General features: G+C 43.3%; 1 protein-coding gene across 8 annotated transcripts in view; it reads left to right on the plus strand.

Annotated features, from left to right (window-relative positions):
• MYOCD (myocardin) overlaps window positions 1-25,449 on the plus strand; it is a 94,760-nt gene that overhangs the window by 33,030 nt on the left and 36,281 nt on the right. For 3 of the 8 annotated variants that reach the window (XM_035724761.1, XM_035724762.1, XM_035724766.1), the window contains exons 2-5: window positions 5,195-5,260; window positions 14,040-14,095; window positions 15,486-15,564; window positions 17,817-17,978. In XM_035724761.1, the coding sequence (XP_035580654.1) occupies window positions 5,195-5,260; window positions 14,040-14,095; window positions 15,486-15,564; window positions 17,817-17,978 (363 nt within the window). Of the gene's footprint in view, window positions 1-5,194; window positions 5,261-9,523; window positions 9,819-12,989; window positions 13,214-14,039; window positions 14,096-15,485; window positions 15,565-17,816; window positions 17,979-25,449 lie in introns of those variants that run through there. The other 5 variants (XM_035724759.1, XM_035724765.1, XM_035724764.1 and 2 more) reach the window with 3 other exon arrangements.

Raw genomic sequence — 25,449 nt, forward strand, 5'->3', positions numbered from 1 at the left:
AGCTTATTAGAATCTTAGGTCATTGATTTAAAATTTTTCCTCTTCGGGTGCCTGGGTGGTTCAGTCGGTTAAGCGTCCGCCTCTTGATTTCAGCTCAGGTCATGATCTCAGGGTCCTGGGATCGAGTCCCCACTGAGCAGGGAGCCTGCTTCTCCCCACGCCCCTCCCCCTTCTCTGTGCGTGCAAGTGTCACACCTGCACACACTCTCTCTCTCAAATAAATTAATGTAAAAAAATCTATCTTTTATCTAACATAAGCACTTAAAACTCTAAAGTTTCCCTCTAAGCACTGCGTTAACTGTATCCCATAATTGTAGTATTGTATATGCATTATCAGTCAATTAAAAATATTTTTAATTACCCTTGTGATTTCTTCTTTGACCTACAAATTATTTGGAAGTGTGTTGTCAAATATTTTCCTAAATAGGATATTTTTTTAAAGATTTTATTCATTTATTTGAGAGAGAGAGAGCACGAGAGGGGGGAGGGTCAGAAGAAGGAGAAGCAGACTCCCCGCCGAGCAGGGAGCCCGATGCGGGACTCGATCCCGGGACTCCAGGATCATGACCCGAGCCGAAGGCACTCGCTTAACCAACTGAGCCACCCAGGCACCGTTTTCCTAAATAGCATATTGCCTTTGATTTCTAATTAATTCCAATGTGAACAGAGAACATACTGTATATGAGTTTAATCTTTAAAATAAAAAAAGTGTATTGGAACTTGTTTTATGGCCTAGTGTATCTTGGTGAATGTAATAAGTGAACCTTAAAAGAATGGTAAATTTTAAGTTATTGAACACAGTGCTCTGTAAGTATCAGTTAAATCAAGATGACTGATAATTGTTCAAATCCCAATGTCATCAGTGATTTTTTAAAAAATCTAGTTCTATTAAATGTTGAGAAAGGAATCATAAAATCTACTATGATTTTGAAATTGTCTGTTTATCCCTCTCATTCTGTCAGTTTTGGCTTCATTTGTTTGAGGCTTTTATTAGATGCGTATCCATTTATAATTGCCAGGTCTTCCAATGAGTTGTCCCTTTTATAATTATGTAATGTCCCTTCTTTATCTCTGATAATACTCTTTGGCTTGAAGTCTCTTTTATCTGATATTGTATAGCCAATCTGGCTTTCTTGGGTTTATTGTTTGTATGCTATATTTTTCACCATCTACTTTCAACCAATCTGAGTGTTTATAAAGTGTCTGTATATAGACAGCATATAATTGCATATTGAATTTTTATTCCTTTTGATAACCTTTGCCTTTTAATCTGAGGGTTTAGACCATTAAAATTTAATGTATTTATTAATGTTTTTAGACTTCAGCCATTTTAATGTTTGTTTTCTGTTTGTCCCTCTACTTTCTGTCTCTATATTCCCTACTTTTTGCATTCTTTTGGATTGTTTGAATATTTTTTAGTATTCCATTTTAATTTATTGGTGTTTTTTTACCTGTTTCTCTTTGTATTTTTTTTTTAAGTCGGCTTCACGCCCAACACATGGCTTGAACTCATGACTATGAGATCAAGAGTTGGACGCTTAACTGACTGAGCCACCCAGACACCCCTCCTCTTTGTATTTGTATTAGTTGCTCTTCATTAATCTTTTGCAATCTACCTATAGTTAATATTATACCATTACATGTAAAGTATAGAAATCTTGCAGTCATAAAGGACCTTTTATGTTGCAGTTGTAATCTGTATTATATCTACATGCCTTAGGAGCGTCACAGGACAATATTATAATTTTTCTCTAAGTAGTTAGATACATTCTTTTAAAACTTAAGAACAAAAAGAAAAATCTTTAACATTTACAAAATAGTTACTATTTCTGATACTCTTTAGTCATTCCCGAATATCCAGGTTTCTTTCTGCTCTCATTTCCATTCAGCCTGAAGAATTCCTTAAGCATTTCTTGTAGTAAAATCTGCTGGCAACAAATTATCTTACTTTCTCCTTACCTGAACGCATCTTTATTTTGTCTTCATTTCTAGAGGACATTTCCTATTTGGTGTTGAATTTTGTTTTATGTTTTACATTTTGTTTTTGTTTTATCTTCTCGCTTCCATGCTTTCTGGATGAGAATCAGTGTTTCCCTTTAATATAATGTGCTGTTTTTCCCTGGATACTTTCAGGATTTACTCTTTATCTTTAGGTTAGTCATTAGATTATGATGTATGTAAGTGTGGTTTTCTGTGAATATGTCTGGTTTGGGTTTGTTGACCTTTTGGAATCTGTGAATTTATGTCTTTTACAAAATTTGGGAAGTTTGGGGCTATTATTATTTATTTCTCTCTTTCTGGGACTCTAATTAGCTGATGTTAGACTTTGTGATAATGTGGCACAGGTCCAGGAGGCTATCTCTGTGTCCATTTTTTCCATCATTTTCCTCTCTCCTCTTAATTTTGATCTTCAAGTTTACTGATTCATCGCCTCTAATATTTATTCTTTTTTTTTTTTTAAGCAGGCTCCATGCCCAGCATGGAGCCCGCATAAGATTCTCTCCCTCCCTCTCCCTCCCCCGCCTCTCTAAAAAGAAGAAGAAGAAGAAGAAGAGGAAGAGGAAGAGGAAGAGGAAGAGGAAGAAGAAGAAGAAGAAGAAGAAGAAGAAGAAGAAGAAGAAGAAGAAGAAGAAGAAGAAGAAGAAGAAGAAGAAGAAGGAGAAAAAGAAGAAGAAGAAGAAAAGAAAAGAAAGAAAGAAAGAAGAAGAAGAAGAAAGAAAATAACTACTTTAAAGTACTAGGGTGATAATTCCAACATTTGGGTCCTCTCAAGGCTGGCATCAGTTAATTGGCTTTTCTATTTAAAATGGATCACATTTTTCTGGTTCTTCCTGGTTCTTTATGTGTAGAGTAATTTTGGATTGTATCCTGGACATTCTGTCTTGTGTTACACAAACTCTGAATTCTTTTATAATCCTCTGGAGAATGCTGGTTTTGTTTTGTTTTGTTTTGTTTTGTTTCGTTTTAACACACAATCCAGGTAGATTCAAACATTAAGTCCTTTTTTGCCTATGTGCACAGAGGTTCAAATTTCCGTTTAATTTTAATCTTTGCTGTGCTGCTTTGAGTCTGCCCCATGGAAACATCATGAAGGGATAAACCTGAAACTTGTGAGGGTTCATACACATAGTTTGGGGATCCTTTCCTTCTCCAGCTCTCTCCCCTACATGACATCCTCCTCAATCTGTGGTGGCCAGCCATGGTTGTCCAGGTACCTTTCTCTGATTTCTCTGGCCAGAAAGATGAGCATGTTTTCTATTAGAGTTTTATTTGCCTGTGACCTGCCACTTCATGACTCCAGGTCAGCCTCAGTTTCCCCCAAAGAGGGAACTCACTCCCATGCAAGTAACTTCTCCAAATCCCAACTCCCCTCTATAATCTGCCTGATTTTGTTTCCTGTTCAGAATCTTCAGGTAATTATAGCTCATATTTTGTTCAGAGTTTACAGCTTTTATTAGTAGGAGGGTTGTTCTGAAGGAGGGCTTAAATAACAAACTCTCATATCATTTTCATTTATTTTGTCTTCTTTATTGTCCAGTCCTAACTTGGAGTAAAACGAGGCTATGGTGAAGTGCAATCTAGCAACCAAGAGTAGTTAAAAGCAATTCAACAACTTTGCTCTCTCTTGAAGATGATTGATGAGGGTCCAATTCAAAACCATGGCAGCACTTTAAAAAATTATCTTTCCCCATTAGTCTCTCAGTATGGTGACTGCATTTTTTCTGATGCTTTACACCAAATACTAAATCAGCTTGAATGTCAGCCCCCATAGCCTTCCTATTTTTGCCCCTCTTCCCTCCGTTCTAATTTTCTCTTCTTAAAAGCAGTTCTCTTGTTCTCTTCATTATAAGTTGATTAGACGAATCCCTCTTTCTGTAAATGTTTGTTCTTTCTATCCTTTTTCTGAGCAATGTAAATGACAGAGCCAAGATGGTAAACTTAGAATCTCCCTGAGAGGGGCGCCTGGGTGGCTCTGTTGGTTAAGCATCTGACCCTTGATTAGGTTATGGTCTCGGGGTTGTGAGGTTGAGCCCCACACTGGGCTTCAAGAAGCTCTGCGGGGACTCTGCTTGAGATTCTTTCCCTTTCCATCTGCCCCTCCCCCAGCTCACATATGTGTGCTCTCTCTCTCTCTTTCTCCTTCTCTCTAATAAATAAATCTTTAAGAAGAAGAAGAACCTCCCTGAGAAAATGGAATATCCATGAGGGAAAGGCTAAGTGTCCAAAGATAGAATTTTTAGGTGTAGAGTAGAGAGGGAGTAGGAGAAAATCACAAATGCTACACATAATTTTAAATATAGCTTTAAAAAACTATATGTATATATGTGTATGATATATATAATCTATTTGTGCTATGGATAGCAACAAAGTTTTATAATATAAAGTTCAAACACTTTACAGTGTTTTAACTTTTCTAAGCAAAACCTGACTCCAGTAGTCCATCTTTGAAATTCCAAACAGGTCCCAGATGCTCATAATACCCCTGTTTATTGATGAATTATTTTGTGCCAGACACTCTGCTAAGCGACTTGCGTACATTGTTTATCAAACTTCATAGCAGCCCCTCAAGGTAGGCATTGTTCCCATTTACTGAGGAGGGAACCAGGGGTCAGAGAGGTTAAGCAACTTGCCCAGGGTCACCCACCTTTTGAAGGGGCTAGAAATGAGATTTGAACCCATATGAGACTCCAAAACCCATTGCTTTCTTCATTCTCTCTCCCTTTTGAAAGTGCGAATTCCCAGCAGAATCGGCTGGTGTTTATCTCCAAAGTGGATAACAGGGAGACGGGGAGCATAGTGCTGTGGGAACAGCATTCGCACATCTGTAACAGAAATACAAATGTACCTCATGCAAAAGTTCAGGACTATTCTAAAAGTAAAATGAGGGGCCCTTGGATGGCTCAGTCCATTAAGCATCTGACTCTTTTTTGGCTCAGGTCATGATCTCATGGGTCTTGAGATCAAGCCCCACGTTGGGCTCCTCATTGAGTGTGGGGCCTGCTTGAGATTCTTTCTCCTCCCTCTGCCCCCTCCCCCCTTGCATGAGTGCTCACTCTCTCTAAATAAATAAACAAGTAAATAATCTTAAAAAATAAGAATAAAATGAGAAGAGCTGGGCAAAAATTCTGATGTAAATATAAACAACTACAATCACATGCAGCCCAACTTACAAACTAACATTTTCTTTTCTAAGTTTTGCAGTTACGACTTCAGCAGAGGAGGACCCAGGAACAGCTGGCTAACCAAGGCATAACGCCACGTGAGTAGCTGTGTCTCTTGCTCACCGATCTATTACCAGGGGACCATGCAATTTGGGAGCTGGAAAGCACCTCCAAGGTCATTGAGCCTAAGCCTATGGATGGATCTCCCCCCAAGATCCCCGTAGACTCCATGTCAGCAGAAACCCCAGACCTTGGATGCTTTGCCCTAGATCCTACTCACCTGCAAGGGCTTCCCTTTCATGACAGAGGTTGTAGCTAAAATGCCAACCAGTGGGTTTGTTTTTGGAGTAAACACGATTCACTGTGGGCACCCCTCACCCTTTACTTTTAGGATATCATCCCTGTTCTTTCCAGAAGCATCAATCACATGTCCAACCTCTTACCTCCTCGGTTTCCATTCTGTTCGGGGTACTTGAGTCCACAATTAATTGAATATTGTCAAGTGCTTCCTTTCTGGAACACTGAGAAACAATGGCTTTCTAGCATCAATGGTATATTGAATTACTGGCCATAATTTGGGTCAAAGAAGAATGATTATCATATCTTTTAGTAGATAAATTTAAAATTTCCTACCAAGTTAGTGATTAAATCTAACTCTTGATGATCCATAGTAACAGAAGGAAGGGTGCCCCGAATGAATGAAGTCGCAGTTCAGGCTCCCTTAGGGTCATACTTTTTAACTTTCTTCCCCAACGAAATTTAAAAATCAAAACCCATAATGACTCTAGCAGAAATCTAGATTCGTCATGACCATTACTTCAGAGTCCAGCATGCAACAAGCAGACAGTTTGGCCCAGATCAAATGTCCTGCGGTTAGTAATAATATTGGAGCCCCGTGACCCAAGGTCTAAAATTTTAAGTATAGTCCATGCCCCAGAGCCAGAACAGAACTGAGAATGTTTCAAGTCTTTTCCTTTATAATTCAAAATTAGCTCTTTGTTTATGGCTAAGCCCTCCAAAACAGTAAACAGTAGGGGACCGTAATAGTAGAACCACTCAGCCTGCAATTTTAAAGGCTGTGTACACAGTACGTACAATGGTGATGAGAATCCATAGGATCACGTCTGGCTGGCCTGTTTCATCTCAGCCCACTAGTGGAGGTGCTAAAAACACAGGAGAGAACAAAGGTCTGCTGACTTCCGGTCAGATAAGTACGTTGTCACTCAGAGCTGAGCAGACCAGTCTTTTTCGGAATCCTATTATACACATGTAGAACCTGACCTGATTAAGTGTCATCTAGAAGAATTGTTTACTAAGTAGAAGAGTGTAGCTCCACCAGGATCCTCTCAGTGGCCAGTCTGTGCCCACATCCTCAAATCTATGAGGAGCCCCTCTAGTTGGGTAATATTAAAATAATCTATTCCCCCACTGGGGTTTCTTTTCTTTGATTCTGGAAAGGCACACGGAGTAGAGAGACTCAGTCCCTCTCAGTCAGCCCAGGCTGCTCACAACTGACTTAAAGCTTGACTCCAGTGCCTGAGTACTCTGTCCCCTGGGTCTTGCTGCTGACATTTGAATGAGAATAAACTCTTTTTCCCTCCTTTCTTTCTTTTTTTTTTTTTTGAGGCTTACAGGGTTAAATTTCTGGGAATCTGTAAAAACACCTAAGGAAGATAGGAATGAACCCTATGATACTTTTAAAATAACACCTCTAAGTGTGTTTTGTAAATTCAACGTCCGTTTGTGGAAGAGGGTTCAATGGGGATAAGATATTTTGTTCTTGGGATTTCCAGAATCAAATAGGGTACCTATTAACGAAACCCTGCTTGACAGAAATTTTGCATCCTTAGTCTGTTGAACCATTAAGATAATTACTGGGGGGAAGAAAGTCCTATGAGAACGAAAGGATTTTTTTTTTCTTTTTAATTCAGCAAATTGGTAAAGGTTAATTAAGTGTCATCCATTTTCCCTAGTCTTCATCCAGCTCCTCTCAACTAGGCTTCCTGAGGGTGTAGTTTCTGCTGTGGAAAAATATCGAAGCTGCAGCAGGAACACAAGGCATACCCAGCCCAGACAGACTTCAGCTACTTAGCTCTTCTCAGGAAGTTAGACCCAAGACCAATCTTTCACCTGCTGAGAGGTTGGGGGTGGAGATGGTTAGCCTCGTCAATCTAATCAGAGACTGGCCATCCAAATGCAGAGCACCTCAGGGTCCATGTGTCAAGGCAAGTGACCAAGGAAAGGAAAGAGGAGCCAGCAGACTCAGGGTCCTGTCAATTCAATCAAATGCAACAAATTTTGTTATGAACCAGACTATATGGAGGGTAGAGTGCTGGGCCCATAGAGACAACAATGAGCAAGACAGTCCCTTGAATGGACTCAAGATTTTAGGGGAAGAGGTGATAGGAATCACACAGAAGTATAGTTCAAGGTAGAACTTTTTACATAATTATGAGTACATTTGAAATAACCACAATCCTCCCCCCCGCCCAGATCTTAAAACTTGTCATAAATCGCCTCAATTGAAAGCTGATGGTCAAGTGAACTATTCACTGTCCCTATGTTATTATTGCTTAGCATCACTGTTTTTTAACCAGTCCACAGAAACACCTGCTATCCTTTGGCAGAATTCCTCTTGAGTTTTACATTAGATTAAATCTCAAAGGCGCTGCCACTCCTTTTGTGGCAGAGCCTACAGCGGGGTTGGTCCCTGCGTAGAGCTCTTTTCTCAGATATTCCAAATGAATCACTTGGACTTTGAAAGCACTTCCTTAGGTTTCCCTCAAGCATTTTGTGGCCAAAAAATTCAGTTGGAATTTGGGGAAATTAAGAATATACATAGGTGGAAATGCCAAGGAGAACCCAGTGGTTTTAACAAAATGGCGTCAGGTTTTCCGTTCTCATCTACACCTCACCGGGACCAAGAGGGAAGGAAAAGTTCTGCTGCTTTAGCCTTGTAGCAGATCTTACTTCACTTGTACATCAAATTGATGATGAAAGTATAAGGTTTCTGTCCCTCCTGATTCTGATAAACTGAACCATGTGTAAATTTCAGTTAACTAGTGGAACTAGTTCACTCCTTCCTTCTTCTTGGGCATGTATCCTGCAGGTTTTGAAGTTACTGATGAGTAACAAACAGTCCACTGCAACCAGGGACAAATTCTCCTTCATAACCCCCCTTAATCACTTCTCTTCAGCATTTACTTATTTCTCACTTTTGTCCATTTATGGGTCTGGGGTTCTCCCCCTTCGGGTGCTTTGAATCAACGTAAAGTCATTGTTCCTTAAATTTAGTCGAGAAGGGCAGAGTTCCGAGGCCAGCACAGAGGCCCCAGAACAACCCTCAATAGTGGAAAGAGGTTTTTCAGACCGGGGAGCATGGGCCCCAGCCAGATTCTAAGATTGTTTTCACATTTATAATACCATTGTAGAATTCACATTGTCAAAATAGTCATGAAATCTCAGTGAAATACCCTCTCACAATTAGCTCAGAAATACTACTTTAAGAATTTATTGCTTGGACTTGTCTCCAGAATCCCACCTCTGAATCTCTAAATGGAGATTTCAAGTTGCCTCCTCTGCCACCACCAGCCAGGACTCAAAGGGAGCACTTCGCTGCCCTCCCTTGTGGAATCAAGGCTGCAAAAGACATCTACGTTCTCTCTTTTTTTCTCATGGCTTAAGGACAGAGCCAGCCTCTTTCCCTGTTGACCTGTGGGGCTTGGATCTGTTCACCATTTCTCATGCAGATTTTTCTCCACTACAATTCTTTTCCTTGGGCATCCCTCTCCTGGGGGGAATCTAAAATAACACCACTTTATTCCAACCCCTTGGGAAGCCTCGGTGCAGAAGGATGTGATCAGCCCTGTGGAGTAGGTGCAATGAATGATCACAGCAATTCAGTGGTGTTTTGACCATCTGCTGTGAGGAAGGCCCTGGGGAACACACAGGAGTCAGACGTGAGTTCTGTTTCAGATGCTTACCGTCTGGAAGGGGCCCCAGATCACCCCTGCTTGATTGTTCCGAGTAGTGATATTGGACAGCATTACACCACTGCATGGGTGTGGGGCTAATTTGTATGAACCCAGGGGAGAGAGAGGAGGAAACAGGTAGCTTATGGTCCTGCAGTATGAGAACAAGAGAACTGCACTAGACCGGGGCCCCAGAGAGGCTGCAGCATCTCTATGGAAACTTCCGGAAAGCTGCCGCCAGCCAGAATGAACCGTCCGGGCAGCTTGGGTCCATGATCTGATCAGTGTAAATGAATTGAAAGCTACAACGAGCTGTCTATGAACGGTGCCACCTTATTTGTTTTACAGACTAATCGCAGCCACAACAAAGCCTTGGTAAACCCCTGAATTCTCTGTGGTACCTCTCCTGAATAGCAGCAAGAATGACCGGGCACACTCCTCTACCCACACCACATGCAGCTTCATGATAGTCTTGAGAAGTCGACTATGCAAAGTCTTCCCTCCTCTCCTCTGTGCATCCATCTGACTTGGCTTCTTCCTCCAGCACCCCTAGCACACAACTGTTGGCTGTTTGAGCAGCACACAGCACGAGGGTTTTAATCTGTCTGCCTCCTCCCTCCCTGTCTAACCTCTCAAGTTCAGAGACAAGCCAAGGCACTCTGGATTTCCATGGCGAGCCCGGAAGGTGGGGGCAGGGGGGAGTCCAGAATCCTAAACGTTGTCTTTTCCCCTCCTCCTGTCTTCGGGTTCCTCGCTCCCTAGAAACTAGGAAGCCAGCCATGACATGCATACTTTGGACTCTTCTTAGAAATCCCAAAGTATTCACGTATGTTGCATGAACCCCTCCCAAGTGTGCAGCCAGGTCTGAAAGGTAACAAAGCTACGTTTTTTGAACTCCTGGGACCATCCTTTGGGTACTCAGTAAGCAGTTGATCGCCAGCCTAGGAGAGGATATCATTTCCAAATCATCATCAGTTACGCAGAGCATGTACCTCCTCTGCTCGGAAGAGCAGCATTCACGATCTAGTTTGTCTTTCAAAGTGAGGCAAACAGAAGACCAGCATTACTAAGCCCACTGGTACAGGTGGGAGACTCTCACACGTGTTTGAGGAGACGAAGCAAGGACAGGTAGTTCCCAAATTTTCAGGCACCCAAGATGACTTTCATTATGTCTTCTACCCCACCGCCAAAGAAGCCCACATTCATGAATTATGAATCCATATATCTGTTTTTGATTAATTAATGGCATTTACACTGAACAGCCCATGCTTTTTGGTGAGACAACCATCACGAGAGCATGCCGTTATGATCCTGGGCAGCAACAAGGAAAAGGGACCGTTCCATTAGTCTAATCGGCCTTTCTCTGGGCACACGGACCTTCTTCCTTCAGCTCTTTGAAATGCTGAAAATCAGTCCTAGAAATTCATTTCTCTCTTCTGGAACTCCTGGGTTCCGAAGGACCCCAGATCACGACCCACTGGCCTGGTGGGCTCCAGAACAGGGGTTCTCAAACTTGGGCATCAGGATTGGCAAGGAGGGCATGTTCCAACATAAATCCCCGGGACCCACCCCCCAAGGGTCCGGTTGTGGAGGTCTGGGTGGGGCCTGAGCACTGGCATTTCTGACAAGCTTCCAGGTGAGGCTGAAGATACCGGTCCAGGGGCCACACCTTGAGAACCACTGTTCCAGATGCTGCCCCAGGACACCAGCCCTTTGATTCTGCATTTCTGTCCTTACCTGCAATACTGAAGAAGCTGGGTTCTGTCCTGCAAGCCTGGGAGGGAGCGACCCCTTGAGAGCAGGCAGGCACGGCCATGGCCCTGCCTTTGTTGCCAGAGCTTCCACCAACAGCAGGCTCCCCCACCACCCTGTGCTAGAGGGTCGGCCCATCCCCTTCACCGATGCCTCAGTGGCCCCAGGGCCCATGTTCTCCTTTTCCCGGGCTCCTGTCGGAGGCATGAGGTTAGTGTCCAGAGCAGGGGACTGCAGGAGGCCTGTTCTTTCCTTGGGATCTTTTTCTGAGCTTTCGTAAGCAAATGTTTATATACACAGCTGACCCAAATTAGCTGGAGCTGCGGGACCGAAATAGGAATAGGCCGTAACTAAACTCTGAAGCGAGAACACGAATTCCCTTGTGAGAAGTGATTAATCTTCCTCCAGGGGGGGAATGAGTTAGATGTGTGGCTGACTGAATTTACAACCATATTTTAATTTGAAATCACATTGACTTATTTTTTTTAATTTAGAAATCCAAATTCCTTTTCCATCTCAAATGTCAACGTCCCCCAAAAAACAAAATTCTACCATTTGATACTCCCAGGGCTGGCAGCAAGAGGTCCTTTGTGTATTTTCCAAAAAGCCAACTTGAGGGGGGATGCATTATGGCTTTCACTGGCCCTCAGGGGAGCTGGCTAAAACCCACATTCTCTGGAGTCATGGAAAAAGCAAATGTCAATCACAGAGCCATGGCAAGATAGTTCTCTGTGGGGTGACCCCCAAACCAGCACCCCATATAACATCCCTTAAGCCCCGAGGAGACTAGCGTGTGGTAAAATGCAGTGTGTGGACCTCTTCGGCTCTCTTCCCGAGTCCTTGCCAAGTGGACATAGCATTTCCCACTGTGTCTCTGTGATAGAAGTTTCCAGAAGACCTTTGTGCTCCTGGCATCAGAGACCTGGACTGTGCAAATCATTTCACAAGTTATTAACACCAAGAAGTGATGAATTAGGGCTCTCCAAGGCTAAGATACAGGAAATGCCCTGCTTCGAACAATTAATAAGCTCTGCTAATGGGAACTGGAGAGCCTCAGGGGGCAAGAGAACCAGATAAATTCCTCCTAATTCCTAAGCCCAATTAAAACAAATTGGGTTTGGAATGTAAGTGATACTGCAGGATAGATTCATACTAAAAGGATGTGTGAATGCTTTTTAATCACTTAATACAGCCACACAAAGATCATTTCCTTTCTGGAGTATACAAGTGATAAGGCCAGCACCAATACGTAATCCCAAATTAGATGACCACCAGACGGTAGGACAGAGGTGAAGACCTATCCCTTCAAATTGTATAGATTCACCAGGGTCCCCTGGACCTCAAGCAAACTTGTAGGCTCTGGTTGCCCGGGGATACGGGAGTTGCTCTCAGAGCACCATCAATATAAATTGCAACTGTGATCAAATGCAGAAAAAGACAAGCCTCCTTACAAGGCATGGCGACCAGACCCAAATCAGAGAAAATGCACAAGCAGTGCATTAGAATGGCACATTTCTCCGGATGATTTCCCAGAGCTCCTGAGTGGGGACAAATGGAGGGTGTGGTGGGGTAGGGGGGCCATTGGAAATGGCAGATTTTGCAAAGAAGCCTGTTTTAAGAGTAAAAGCAGCAAAGGGAAACGTATTCACTCAATGGGAAATGTTGATAGTCAAGCAGCACGTTCCATTATTTTTCCTATAAAAAGGGAAGCCCCTTAATCTCTGCTCAAAGTGAGGAGGAGGGTATTCGTCCAGTATATTTGACACAAGGCAGCCAGGTGGGACTATTCGGCAAGCCCCTTTGGTCAACGCTCCTTTGTTCCCCTGAGGCAGGGACACTGAGAGGGAGCATGCCTTCCATAGAGAGGCTTCCCAAGCCATACCCTCCATAGAGAATAAGGTGCCAGGACTGCAATGCCATTTGCTTGATGTCCAGCAAGCACTCTTGAAATCTGTGCTCAAATTTAAAATTTACCTTAAAGACTGAACAAGACACACCCACTCACACTCACACACACATAGCCCCAAGCTCCAGTCTGGCTAGAGACCCAATTTTTTAAGCTCGCCAAGCCTTGGAAGAATATTTCATTGCCCGCCGCTTACAGGTGGACATCTGCTGGAGTGATATTAGAACCCCGGATCCTGTGGTTCATCAGCTTGTCCAGACTTGCAGTTCAGAAAAGTATTCAGTGCAGTTTCATGAGCTCGGACCAACCTCATCACTCAGAACGCAGAGTTGATTGCTTGTGGCTCTGGATTGATTGTTTCAGGGACTCAGGAAAGCTCATGAGAGATGCGGAATGTTGCCCAACGATGTTCTGCTTCTCTGGTAAGTCAGAAGAGGTTCCCCACCACGGTGGAGAGCAGGAGGAAGAGGGAAGGATGGAGGCAGCATCGGGTCTGGGCTGTTCAGAGTGCTGTGTGCTCTGGCTGACCCATACATGTATCTCCTCGGTGTTAATGTTTTGAACAGCAAGCCTTGGAAGAAGTGAAGTTGTCAGAGCACCTACGCTCTTAGCCCTAACTGTGTGACCCTAGGCAAGTCAGCTGATTTTTGTGGACTCAGTTTCCCTATTCTGTTCAGGGCAGGAGCTCATTTCACCATCTCCAGGGCCCCTTCTGGCCCTCAAAGTCTGATTCTGTGCTTCTCACCCAGCACCCTTAGTTGCATGTTCCTGTCCGACCCATCACGGACCTTGTCCCAAGTTCAAGTCCCTTCCTGCAGGCTGGGGCACCCCTCCCGTGGCCCTCAGCCTCCACCCAGACTTCTGCACTCAGGGGCAGGGCAAAGTGGAAGAGGGCGTTAGGCACCCCATCCGCCCTTCTCCCTCTCTCTGGATCTGTGTCCAGCCTCCCACAGGTCCCCGTGCCTCCCCAGGATCTCGGAATGCCCTGTCTCCACCACCTGTCTCCCTGTCGCACGTCCGCCTCTACCGCTCCTCCTGTTTTCAGCCTCAATTCCACCCTCCTCTCTGTATCTTCTGGCTTCAGGGAAGCTGATGTCCTCCGGGCCTCTCCTCTTCAATTGCTTGTGGCCTAATAAAGGTGCTCACATCCATCCTATGCACAGCTCACCAAGCGCACCGGCAAATCCTGTCTTTGCTGCTCAGTGCCCTGAGCCCCCCTCGGCTCACGTCCCTGTCTTTCCATTGCAGCACTGAAAAACCCAACCGAATTCCATGAGCAAAGAAAACATTTGGATAGTGACAAGGTAATTTTTTTTTTTTTTTCAAACTGCCCTCTTTCTGAACTTGGACTCCAGGGTATGGATCTCTGAGTGCTCAGCTTTGGCTAAAGCAGGTGGAATTTCTACCACAAACTTGATACACCCCCCCCAACACCCCGCCACACCATAGGGAATCTTATTCCTACGAACTGAAAACTGGAGAAATGCGATTGACCATGTTTCGCTTTGAAACTATTTCTTAGCTTAAGAAAATGTCCCCAGTCTTCCTGATGTTAGGAAGTTCATGGCAAGGATGCTGAAGAAGTCAAGGAGACTTCAAAAAGCCTTCCAGCCCTTTCTTACAATCAGATTTTTAAAAACTCCAATGTAATACTAAGCTAAGGCCTGTGAATACAGAGCTGATTGGCAGGTACCTAAAGGCAAAAGGCTTTCTGGTTTATTCCTCTTTCTGTTTTTGTTTGTTTAGCACTCCGGGGCGGGGGGGAGGGTGGCATATATTCTGTACCTTCATAGTAGATCTCTGCAAACTGAACTTATCAATAATAAATACTATTTAGCTGGCATCAGCCCTGTATGAGAAGGAGATGCAAAGGGGGTGCCTTTCTCCTGGGATTTCTTTGTCTACCAGTTCTAGCCCTGCAGCGAGGTTGTGGGTGGAGAGAACAACCTCTTCACAGTTGCTCCTGAGAGATTTTGGTCCCTGCTACCTGGATAACAAGCGTCTTCTATCAGAACGGGAGTGATCTCCTGACCCCTCTTAGGGGTCAAGTAGGAGATCCAGTATGATGGGATCAAAACTCAGAACTAGATAGAAATCAGGGCCTGAGAGATCCAGGTGTGGCCCTGCCAGAGCCCACATCCGTTCCCAGAGACAGCTCCACCATCAAGAAGAAGATGGGACTCAGTAAATCATCTCCGTGTGTCCTTCCCACTCACGGTGCTCCTGAATTTACATTTTCACAGGTCCTAAAAGAGATGGCCAGTGAATTCCTGGAAGAAGGCATAGGTTGTCATGTTCTACTAGATGGACTCAGGTTTCATTTCATCTCTAACCTTAGTTAGTTTCACGGCCGTTTTAAGAGTCCGAGGAATAGAATTGACTGGAGTACAAGCAAGTTAGTATTATCAGAGCTTTATTAATATTTTATTAGCACGTACCTGCCTGGCCTTTAAGTGTGCAGCCCTGATGGGGACCCAAGCTCCTTTGCTCTTTCCTGAATTTTTCCATCCTAAAATTACTAGAGAGGCTTTTGCAAGCATTCCTGCATCAAAATAGAGGAGACCAGAGCGATTTGCAGGTTCGGTTTGTCAAAAGAAGGATTGTTCTCCCCTTTGAGAGAAATCGAGGCTCTTTTAAAGTCAAAACGAGGCAGTTCAACCCTGTGAGCGGAACATGCTCTGTTTGTGCTTGCAGACTGAAGACTCCTTGAAGCACAAGGTCAGAAACAGGCCCGATCGCGCCGCTGACGTGGTTAATATGCACATACTCCAAGGTGAGACCGCACCCAAGCATGACCAAGGATGCCCGCCAATGGTGGGCATGTGCTGGAGTTCTTTTCTCTCTGTGTCCTCTTAATAAATGTCCCCTGCCATTCCAGAGTGGTCGTTTGAGTCCCTCTAGGGCCACCGAGTGTTTATAGTCTGATTCTGTGATTTAAAAACACGTAGCCCAGGGGCACCCACCTGGCCAGCTCAGTTGGTGGAGTGCACGACTCTGGATCTCGGGGTTGTGGGTTTGAGCCTCACGTTGGGTGCAGAGATTACTTAAAAATAAAATCTTGAAATATATAAATTAAAAAAAAGTAGCCCTAACAATAAATATAAATAGTTAAGAAAGACACCCGTCTATTAAAAACAGTTGACTCAAAGTGGGGAGTTTCTCGATGCTTTCATTGTCTTTCATATACTCCTTTAGCATTTCCCATACTTAGGCTGGACAAGTGTGTAATAATACTACAATCAAAAAAGCATGAGAGGGGCACCTGGGTGGCTCAGTCACTTAAGCATAGGACTCTGGATCTCAGCTCAGATCTTGATCTCAGGGGTTGTGAGTTCAAGCCCTGTGTGGGCTCCATGCTGTGCATGGCGCCTACTTGGAAAAAAAAAAAAAAGGCATGAGAAATGTTATTTGCTACATCATCACGGTCTTGAATTAAAATAGGCTGTGAACTGCCATGGCCCCCAATTCAATTGCATGACTCTGGTGGTTCCCATGGGATTCTCTCTTCTCCCCAACAGAAATTGGGAATTAGTGCCCTAGGGCACCAAGGATCTGCTGGATACAAAATGACCCCTCTTTGCAAAGGTTCTGGGTCTAGTTTTGGAAGCAGCTGCTTAAGACCAAGGGCCGTGGCTGTAAGTGCCAGAGGCAGTCACAGCAAAGGAGGCACGAAAGAACAGACTTTGGGCTGGGACCCGAAGAGTAGCCTGCTGGGCTGGTGGTGGGGAGATGGTAGGAAGCTCACCAGGGGAGGGAACCAAGCAAAGGTACAAAGGTGAACTCAGTAAGATGTGAGGGACAGAAGGGGGAGGACCAGGATCACTGGAGTGGTCCCTTGGGTATGGAGCATCTCCATTCCTGACATAACCAGAGTGATAGAGAAGCATCATGTAGGGGGTTTCAAGGGAGGAGTGCTTCTCAGGATTAATTGGTGCATAGGATAAATCAGAAAGATCCTTGAGGCAGGGGACCGAGCAAGAACCCCTTGCCCTGACCTGATGGGATGTTAGGGGAGGCTTGGGGAGGACCTAGTCTCAGTACATGTATTCTTAGGTTCGGAGTACTGATGTTTTGTCCACCCCGTGTCAGGTGCTTTACAGATACAACTTCTAGATGAGATCTGACCTGTTGGAACCATACCACGTCCCTAGAGCGCTCCCGTATGGAGATTTCTAGATCAGCCACCAGACACGAGGTCTGGGTTAGCGGGTGGATAATAATACAGTGATGGGGCTGGGAGACTGGTGTGTAAATATCTCCTCTTTTAAAACTGCCGACTTCAGAGTAAAGCTACAAACTTTGGAATCCTAACAGGTCTGCCTTACAGACCTAACAGGTCTCCACAATCCTAACAGGTTGACCAGACTCTCCTCCAAGTTCTTACACAGAAATAAGTCTGTGAGTAATCGGAAGAGGAATATACGGGTGATTCAGGGCTTGACAGAGACCTTTGTCACCATCCAAATGATGAGAAACTGCCCATCGGATGAATTCAATTTTTAAACCCCCCCTGTTTAATTAAGTAACTGTTTCAAAGGGATTTTTTTAATTTTACAATTCCCCTTGACATGGGCATCAGTTAGCATCACAACATCACCAAACCTTAAGGAGTCATACTACTGCAAGTAATTATAATAATAGATGGTATTTGCAGCAGGCTCAGCCCGTGCCAGGCAGTGTAGAAACAGGATGCACGTCCCTATGCTGCAGCTTAGGGTCAGCGAGCAATGTACACCCTGTGGACTGCCTGCCCACAGAATTGCCAAATTGCACATTTTTTTTTTCAAGAATCGGCACAAAGCACATTTCTCTAACCCTTCCGTGCCTCTCGATTTGCCTTTATTTGGAAGTGTCTGGTCTTCGCTGCTAATCCATGTGAAATGACCATGATCGCAGTGAAACATTATTAGGGTGGTAGAACACAACGAGACACAATGGTGCGCGTTGCAAAAGCCAAAAAGCAGAAGCAAAACCAAAGCTGACATCAGAACAGTAGGGCTGATTCTTCCGGTTTCAATCCCTCAGCCTCCACTGCAGAGAGGTCCATCCCAACTGCTCAGATGAAGCTGAAAAGAGCCCGACTCGCAGATGATCTCAATGAAAAGATCGCCCTCCGGCCAGGACCACTGGAGCTGGTGGAGAAGAATATACTCCCCGTGGATTCTGCTGTGAAGGAGGCCATAAAAGGTAGTTAGAACAGGCGTCCTGCCCTGGGTCACTGTCCCAGAGTCCCCTCCATACCCAGAGGTCACTGATTCAAGTGATCTTTCATTTCCCTTAGTAAGGTTCTGGATTTTTTTTTTTTTTCAAGTAAAGTCACGTTAATTATTGCTGGCATACAGGAAATGTATGAATTTTGCACATTAATTTTTTTAACTTTGAAGAGTTTAATAGTTCCGATAGTTTCTCGGTTTATCTTCGATTGCCTAGGTACACCATCATGTCTCCTACAAATAATGAAAATTTGTCTCCCGCTTCATTGTTTTTCTGCGTTGGTGCACAGGCTGATACTTGAAAAGTAACATCAGGGTTTCATTAATGTATTATATAATTAGCATCATTTTAAAAATTTATATATAGTATATTCATAACATATAAATTATGTATAATTTTCATGTTTTATTTACAAATTACGTATTTGTGAATTATATGAATTTTATATAAATTGCAAAGTATACAATCTACTATATTATACAAACTTAATATATACTTTATTACATATAAAATATCTATATTGTATATAGATGGGTATCATATATAAAATAGATATGAATTATATAAAGCACATAATTTATGTCATTTCATATTATATAATGAACAATGCAATTTAACAATTATTAATATATTACATGGTAGAAAATTTTCTTTATTTGTACATTGCCAGGGATTCGGTCAGTATTTTATTATCATATATATGTTATGCTTTTGCTATGTTGATAACATTTATTTTTCTGTTTGTTTCTATCACAAATGGGGATTTCTTCTCTCGTGTACCTCTATATATGACACTAGCTTTTGGTATGTAGATAGGTATTCTAAGGAATTATTTCTCTCTGCTATCCTGCTAAGAGTAGTGTATAAGATGGATGCTGAATTCTTAAATGCTCTCAACATGCCCAGAAAGATGATTGTGTTAGTTTTCTTCTTCGACCTAGGACTATGGCATTCTCTCTTTTCTAATTACCTTGCATTTCTGGAAAAAAATCCTACATAGAAAATTTTTCTAGAAATATCTGATATTTTATTTGAGATTTGCATCTATTTTTTTTCTCCATTAGGATAATTGTAGCTGCTAAAGCAGTCACAGAATTTCCGCAGCTTAGCAATAGAAGATCACGTCTTGTTCATCAACGGTCCAGGGAGGATAATGGTGGATCTTTCAGGCACAAACACCCTTTCAGTCTGGCTGCTTCCCTAGAGGAGGGCAGCAAACTTTCTTAAAGGACCAGACAGTAAATAGGCTAAGCGATTTAAACCGCCTGTCACAACTACTCAGCTCTGCTGCTGCGGTACCGAAAGAGCCATAAGCAATAAGTCAACAAGTGGGCATGGCCATGTTCCAATAAAACTTTATTAACAAATGCCGGCTCACAGGCCATAATTTGCCAACCTGTGCCCTAGAGCCCCCTCATCCTCTGCATCTAGCCAGTGAGGGGGAAGAAAGAATGGAAAGGGCCACCCACCTGTTTTAAAAGCCTCCACCTGGAAATGGACACGTCACTTCTGCCCATATTCCACTATGAAAATAGCGCGTATAGCTGGGGAAGGGTTTTGTCTGGCTGAACGGTGATTTTCCAGCAAAACGTGGGGCTCAGTCTGATGACCCCGAGACCATGACCTGAACCAAAATCAGGAGTCAGATGCTCAACCGACTGAGCCACCCAGGCACCCTTAAAATGTGCATTTTTCAAAAAAAAATTCTCATTATTCCACTGAATTACAAAGTTATTAGCCTAAAGTCGTATAAAGTCTTGGCTTTCAGCTGCTCTAAGCTGCTCTCAACGAGGGGTTCTGCTCTATTTTTCAATGCAATGTTGCTAATTTGTGTGTTTTCTCGCTTCCTCCCTCCCTTTTTCATCACACTTGCTAAAAGTCTTAGTTGGTCATTATTACAAAGAAGCAGTTCCTGAATTTGTTTTATGGTTGTTGGTTTCTGGTCTCTACTTAAATTCATTTAATTTTGCTTCTCATCAGGGTCATTGAGCAGGAGAATCTCCATAAGGAGAGCTGAGGGTCGAGAGTGTTCACCATTTTCGGGTACAGTAGGGACAGGTTGAGGCAGAGGGAAGGTTAAACAACATGCCCCCCATTCAGGTGAGGAGTCCAAGGGCATGAGCAGGAGCGTGGTCAACAGAAATGGGTAGAAAGCAGTAACCATGAGGGCTAGCAAAAAAAAAAAAAAAATGGGCGAGACATGAAGCTACCTAAAGGAACAGTTGCTATGGGATCCACCGCCCTCATTTTCAGAGCTGGACTTTGTGACTTTGGCCACACAGCCGTGCAGTGATTTAATCCCACATGACTCAATTGCTCTTCTCTGAAACCCCAACAACAATAATTGCTGTCTTATGGGGCCTTTTTTTCAAGGTGCATTCAGTTTTTTAATTATGTAAAGAATTTACTAGGCACTGGAGGTATGTTAGGGAGTTAGTCTAGTTTCTGATCTCCAGGACTTCACACTTGAGCAAGAAAAGAGGAAGAAGAAAGCCATCATTCCATGTGACAATTCCTCTGAGGGGACTGGATAAAAAGTCACAAAGATCATTCTGGCTGCAATGTGAAGTGGACTCAAGAGATGAGATATAGTGCCAGAGTACTCTCTTCTGTTAGGGGGTTGCTAGAGTTGTTTGAGGAAAGTTGATGGAAGCATGAACAAGAGTCATGGCTGGGGGCTGTGGAAAAGAGGGGCTCTGGGAGAGAATTGATTCTGCATGATTAGATGATCAGTAGAATACACCAGCTGAGACAAAGGGAAGGCAAAAGATAACACCTAGGTTTCTCTCTTGGGCAACTGGGTAAATGGCGGCCATTTATCAAGATGGGGACTGTGAGTTAGAAGAGCAGATACAGGGAGAGATGATGGATTCATGTTTCAGCTATGAGATTTGAGGGGCCCACAGAAAATCCAAGGACAAGGGACTAAGTGAGGAATGGGTTCTCTTGAACTAGAATGCAGGAGAATATTGGTGTAGAACTACAGATCTAGGAGACATGAGTGTATATAAACATTTAAACTAATGGACTAGATAAGATTGCATTTTTGTTCATATATCTATTCACTATTTATGGAGTATGTTCCGTGTCAGGCACTATTCTAAGTGCTTGGGATATGTCAGTGAACAGAACATTTCTGCTTCAACAGAACTTATGTTCTAGTTGGGAAATGTGGGCAGTAAACAAACATGTAATGAATAATTGTATATCATGATAAAAGGGTATAAATGATGTAAAAGTAGTACAGGGTTCAAGGAATCAAGAGTGCCTGCTAGAGGGCAGTTGGGAGGAATGGAGGATGCGTAAAAGGCAAAGAGGGCTAGGAGGCTCGCAGGCAGTTATCTTTAAGACAGAGGTAGGGAGACCGTGAGGATGAAGGGAATGAATGGCCACAGAAAGAGGTGGAGGGTATGGGTTGACCAGATCAAGGAAAATCCAGCACCAGTAATGGGGACTGACCCAGGCATCAGCCTCTTAGCAGTAATCTTTCCATGTGCATAAGACTTTTTATGGTCAAGTGATGGCATCATATGAAATATCATAAAGACAGAAGGAGTTGCTTGGAGACTAGCTTTGGAGCTAGGACTTTGAGTAGCCCGTCTAGTGGTGATGATGACCCAGTCCCCTCATCTGCCTGTCGCTTCTTGTGATGAAATCAACTCCCCGTGGTGAAGCGGTGACTCAGGGCAGTGGTTCACTCTGGGTTGTTCTCCTGTCATCTGTGTATTTCACCCTCTCTTCACGTGCTTTTCCAGATGTGCTTAGATTGTCCAGCTCTGTCTGCAGCTGGGTTTCTGTGTTCTGCCTGGCTCTGAGCAGAACACTTGGTCATGGTCTTCCTCCTGGTTTTAGTAAAGACCAAGTGTTCTCCAACCCGAGACCAATCTAGAACTTCTCCCAACACACAAAGGGATTGTTTTTTAATTTTTTATTTTTAAAAATTTTTTATTTTTTAATTTTAATTCTAGTAGAGTTAACACACAGTGTTATATTAGTTTCAATTGTACAATATAGCGATTCAACAATTCTACACATAACTCCGTGCTCATCATGATAAGTGTACCTTAATCCCCTTCATCTATTTCCCCACCCCCCCCACCCACCTCCCCTCTGGTGACCCATCAGTTTAGAGTTAAGAGTCTGTTTCTTGGTTGGTTTCTTTTTTTGCCCTTTGTTCATTTGTTTTGCTTCTTAAATTCCACATATGAGTGAAATCATATGGTATTTATCTTTCTCTGACTTATTTCACTTAGTATTATACCCTCTAGATCCATCCATATTGTTGCAAATGGCAAGATTCCTTCTATGGCTGAGTAATATTCCATTGTGTATATACACTATATTTTCTTTATGCATTCATCTATTGATGGACACTTGGATTGCTTCCATAATTTGCCTATTGTAAATACCACTGCTATGAACATTGGGGTGCATATACCTTTATGAATTAGTGTTTTCGTATTCTTTGGGTAAATACCCACTAGTGGAATTACTGGATCAGATGGTAATTTTATTTTTAAGTTTTTGAGGAACCTCCATACTGTTTTCCAGAGTGGCTGCACCAGTTTGCATTCCCACCAACAGGCATGAAGGTTCCCCTTTCTCTGCATCCTTCCCAACACCTGTTGTTTCTTGTGTTGTTGATTTTAACCTTTCTGACAGGTGTGAGGTGGTATCTCATTGTGATTTTGGTTACCCTTTCCCTGATGGTGAGTGATGTTGAGCATCTTTTCATGTGTCTGTTGGCCATCTGGATGTCTTCTTTGGAAAAATGTCTGTTCATGTCTTATAGGATTTTTAATCGGATTATTTGGTTGTTTGGTGTCGAGTTGTATAATTCCTTTATATATTTGGGATACTAACCTTTTATCAGATATGCCATTTGCAAATATCTTCTCCCATTCAGTAGGTTGTTTTTCAGTTGTGTTGGTTGTTTCCTTCGCTGTGCAGAAGCCTTTTATTTTGATGAAGTCCCAATAGTTTATTTTTGCTTTTGTTTCCCTTGCCCTCAGGAGACCTATCTAGAAAAATGTTGCCGTGGCCGATATCAGAGAAATTACTGCTTGAGCTCTCTTCTGGGATTTTTATGGTTTCAGGTCTCACTTTTAGGTCCTTAATCCATTTTGAGTTTATTTTTGTGTATGGTCTAAGAAAGTGGCCCAGTTTCATTGTTTTGCACGTAACTGTCCAGTTTTCCCAGCACCATTTGTTGAAGAGACCCTCTTTGTCTTTTTCCCATTGCATATTCTTGCCTCCTTTGTCAAAGATTAATTAACCATATAAATGTGGGTTTATTTCTGGGCTTTCTATTCAGTTCCATTGATCTATGTGTCTATTTTTATACCAGTGCCATACTGTTCTGATTACTACAGTTTTGTAGTATATCTCGAACTCTGGGATTGTGATACCTCCAGTTTTGTTCTTTTTCCAGATTGCTTTGGCTTTCTGATTTGACTTCCACAGGGGAAGGCTTGGGCCTCCTCGTGGCCACATCTCAGAGGGGTATGCACCTAATCCCCTGTTTCCTCTTCTTGGAAAGCCACTAAAGGGATCTAAGCAACCACTTCCAACATGGGGTGGGGGAGGGTGTCCCCCATCCCAACAAGCAATGTGTAGGACACCAGCTGGGCATCCTACAGTTCAACTCAATTCTGACACTACCTACCTAGAATAGTATCAGATCTCACGGGTGAAGGGCTCCATCCTGCAAAGATCACCCTCCTCTTCAGACACCAGTCACAAACACCTATCACCCATGCTTCTGATCAACTGGCTACAGATCAGACATTCCCATAATGCCCTCCTCGAGCTCAATTAGTTTGCTAGAGCAGCTCACAAAACTGAGGGGACCCATTTACGTACTGGATCACCAGTTTATTATAAAAAGCTCAGTAACAGTCAGTTGGAAGAGATGCAGAGAATGAGCCAAGTATGGGGAAAGGGTGAGGAGCTTCCATGCTCTCCAGGAACACCACTCTCCCCAAATCTCCACATGGTCATCAATCCAGAATCTCTCCAAACCCCATCCCTTTGGGTTTTTAATGGAGGCTCCATTACAGAGTCACAGTTGATTCGGCTATTGGTGAATGAACTCAGTCTCCAACCCCTCTCCCCTCCCTGGGGGTCAGAGGGTAGGACTGAAAGTTCCAAGATCACATGATTGGTTCTCCCAGCCCCAGCCCCATCCTAGGCGAGGTCCAAAAGCCACCTCATTAACATAACAAATGACCCTTTTGTGGCTCTCATCACTTAGAAGATTCCAATTGTTTTCAGAGCTCCGTGCCAGAAAGGGGGACGAAGTCCAAGTATATATTTCTTATTATAAATCACCATATCGCAACCCCTAACAGCCTGTCTCTCAGGACAGAATACTGAAACAAAACACCAAGTCTGATGTTACAGGGGAGTGAGGATTTAAGAGAACAGAAATTATATACTGGAGTTTAGCATGGCCCCCTTGAGCAGCTGAGTGGGGTCGTTATTACTTAAAGATCCTCTCAGTTAGAGACCCCCGGGAGCTGACTCGCAGCTTCTTAATTCTCTCACTGGCCATCTGAGTCTTTTCTTTACTTGACAGGAGGAGTGTCCCTGAGCTTCCATGGAAGCTATTTATTGTCCAGAGGTCTGGCTTCCGCTTGAGTGAAACAGAACCCCTTGTTGGCTTCCCTGGTTTTTTTTCAAACAGGGGGAGGATGCTGGTTCTCAGTTCTAACAGACAGACCCCTCCTCCTAAAGGGTCCTCACCTTTCCCTTGGTCTGGCCCAGGTGGCCTGCTGAATGCCCAAGTCAGCTACTTAGCTACTTTTTCTAAAAAAAAAAAAAAAAAAAAAAATTGACCCTGCGACTCAGAATATACAATCTAGTTGTCAAAGAAGTTAGTTCTTTGTGTCACTATAACCCTTTAACATAAAGAGCAGTATTTCTAGTCCACCGGGGCTGGTCTGGAAGACACCCATTTATAGCTGTCACATTTCTAAAAGATCCCACACTAGTCTTTGTTCACTCGCACCCCCGAGGTGCAGACTTCATAAAAAAACAAAACAAATCCTATTTACTAAGAATCCGGTTGTTCTTCAGAGACTCTGGAAGTCCTGACCTCTGATCATTTATGTGAAGGCAAATGGGCAATAATCATGACCCTAAGCCAGATGGTAGAGTCGTTTGCTTTGTCATAAAAAAGAAAAGGTTTGCTTTGGCATAACTTTCTCATGGACAGAATTTATCATTCTATTATGATAAATGGTTTCAAAAGTGCACGTGATCCTGGGGGAAAGAGGTCCAATGAGGCATACGTGCAAAATACTTTTCTGTGCTGGGGGCCTCTGCTGCCCATCGAAGCAGTCCTTGGCCTCACCGAGAAGCCTGTAGCTGGACCCAGGAGCTACACCCATGAGAGGGCGCTTGGACAGGGCGGGGTCCTGCAGAGGGGAAGCTAGAGACCTTG

Source organism: Zalophus californianus, chromosome 16 (genome assembly GCF_009762305.2).
Source record: "Zalophus californianus isolate mZalCal1 chromosome 16, mZalCal1.pri.v2, whole genome shotgun sequence".
NCBI lineage: Eukaryota > Metazoa > Chordata > Mammalia > Carnivora > Otariidae > Zalophus > Zalophus californianus.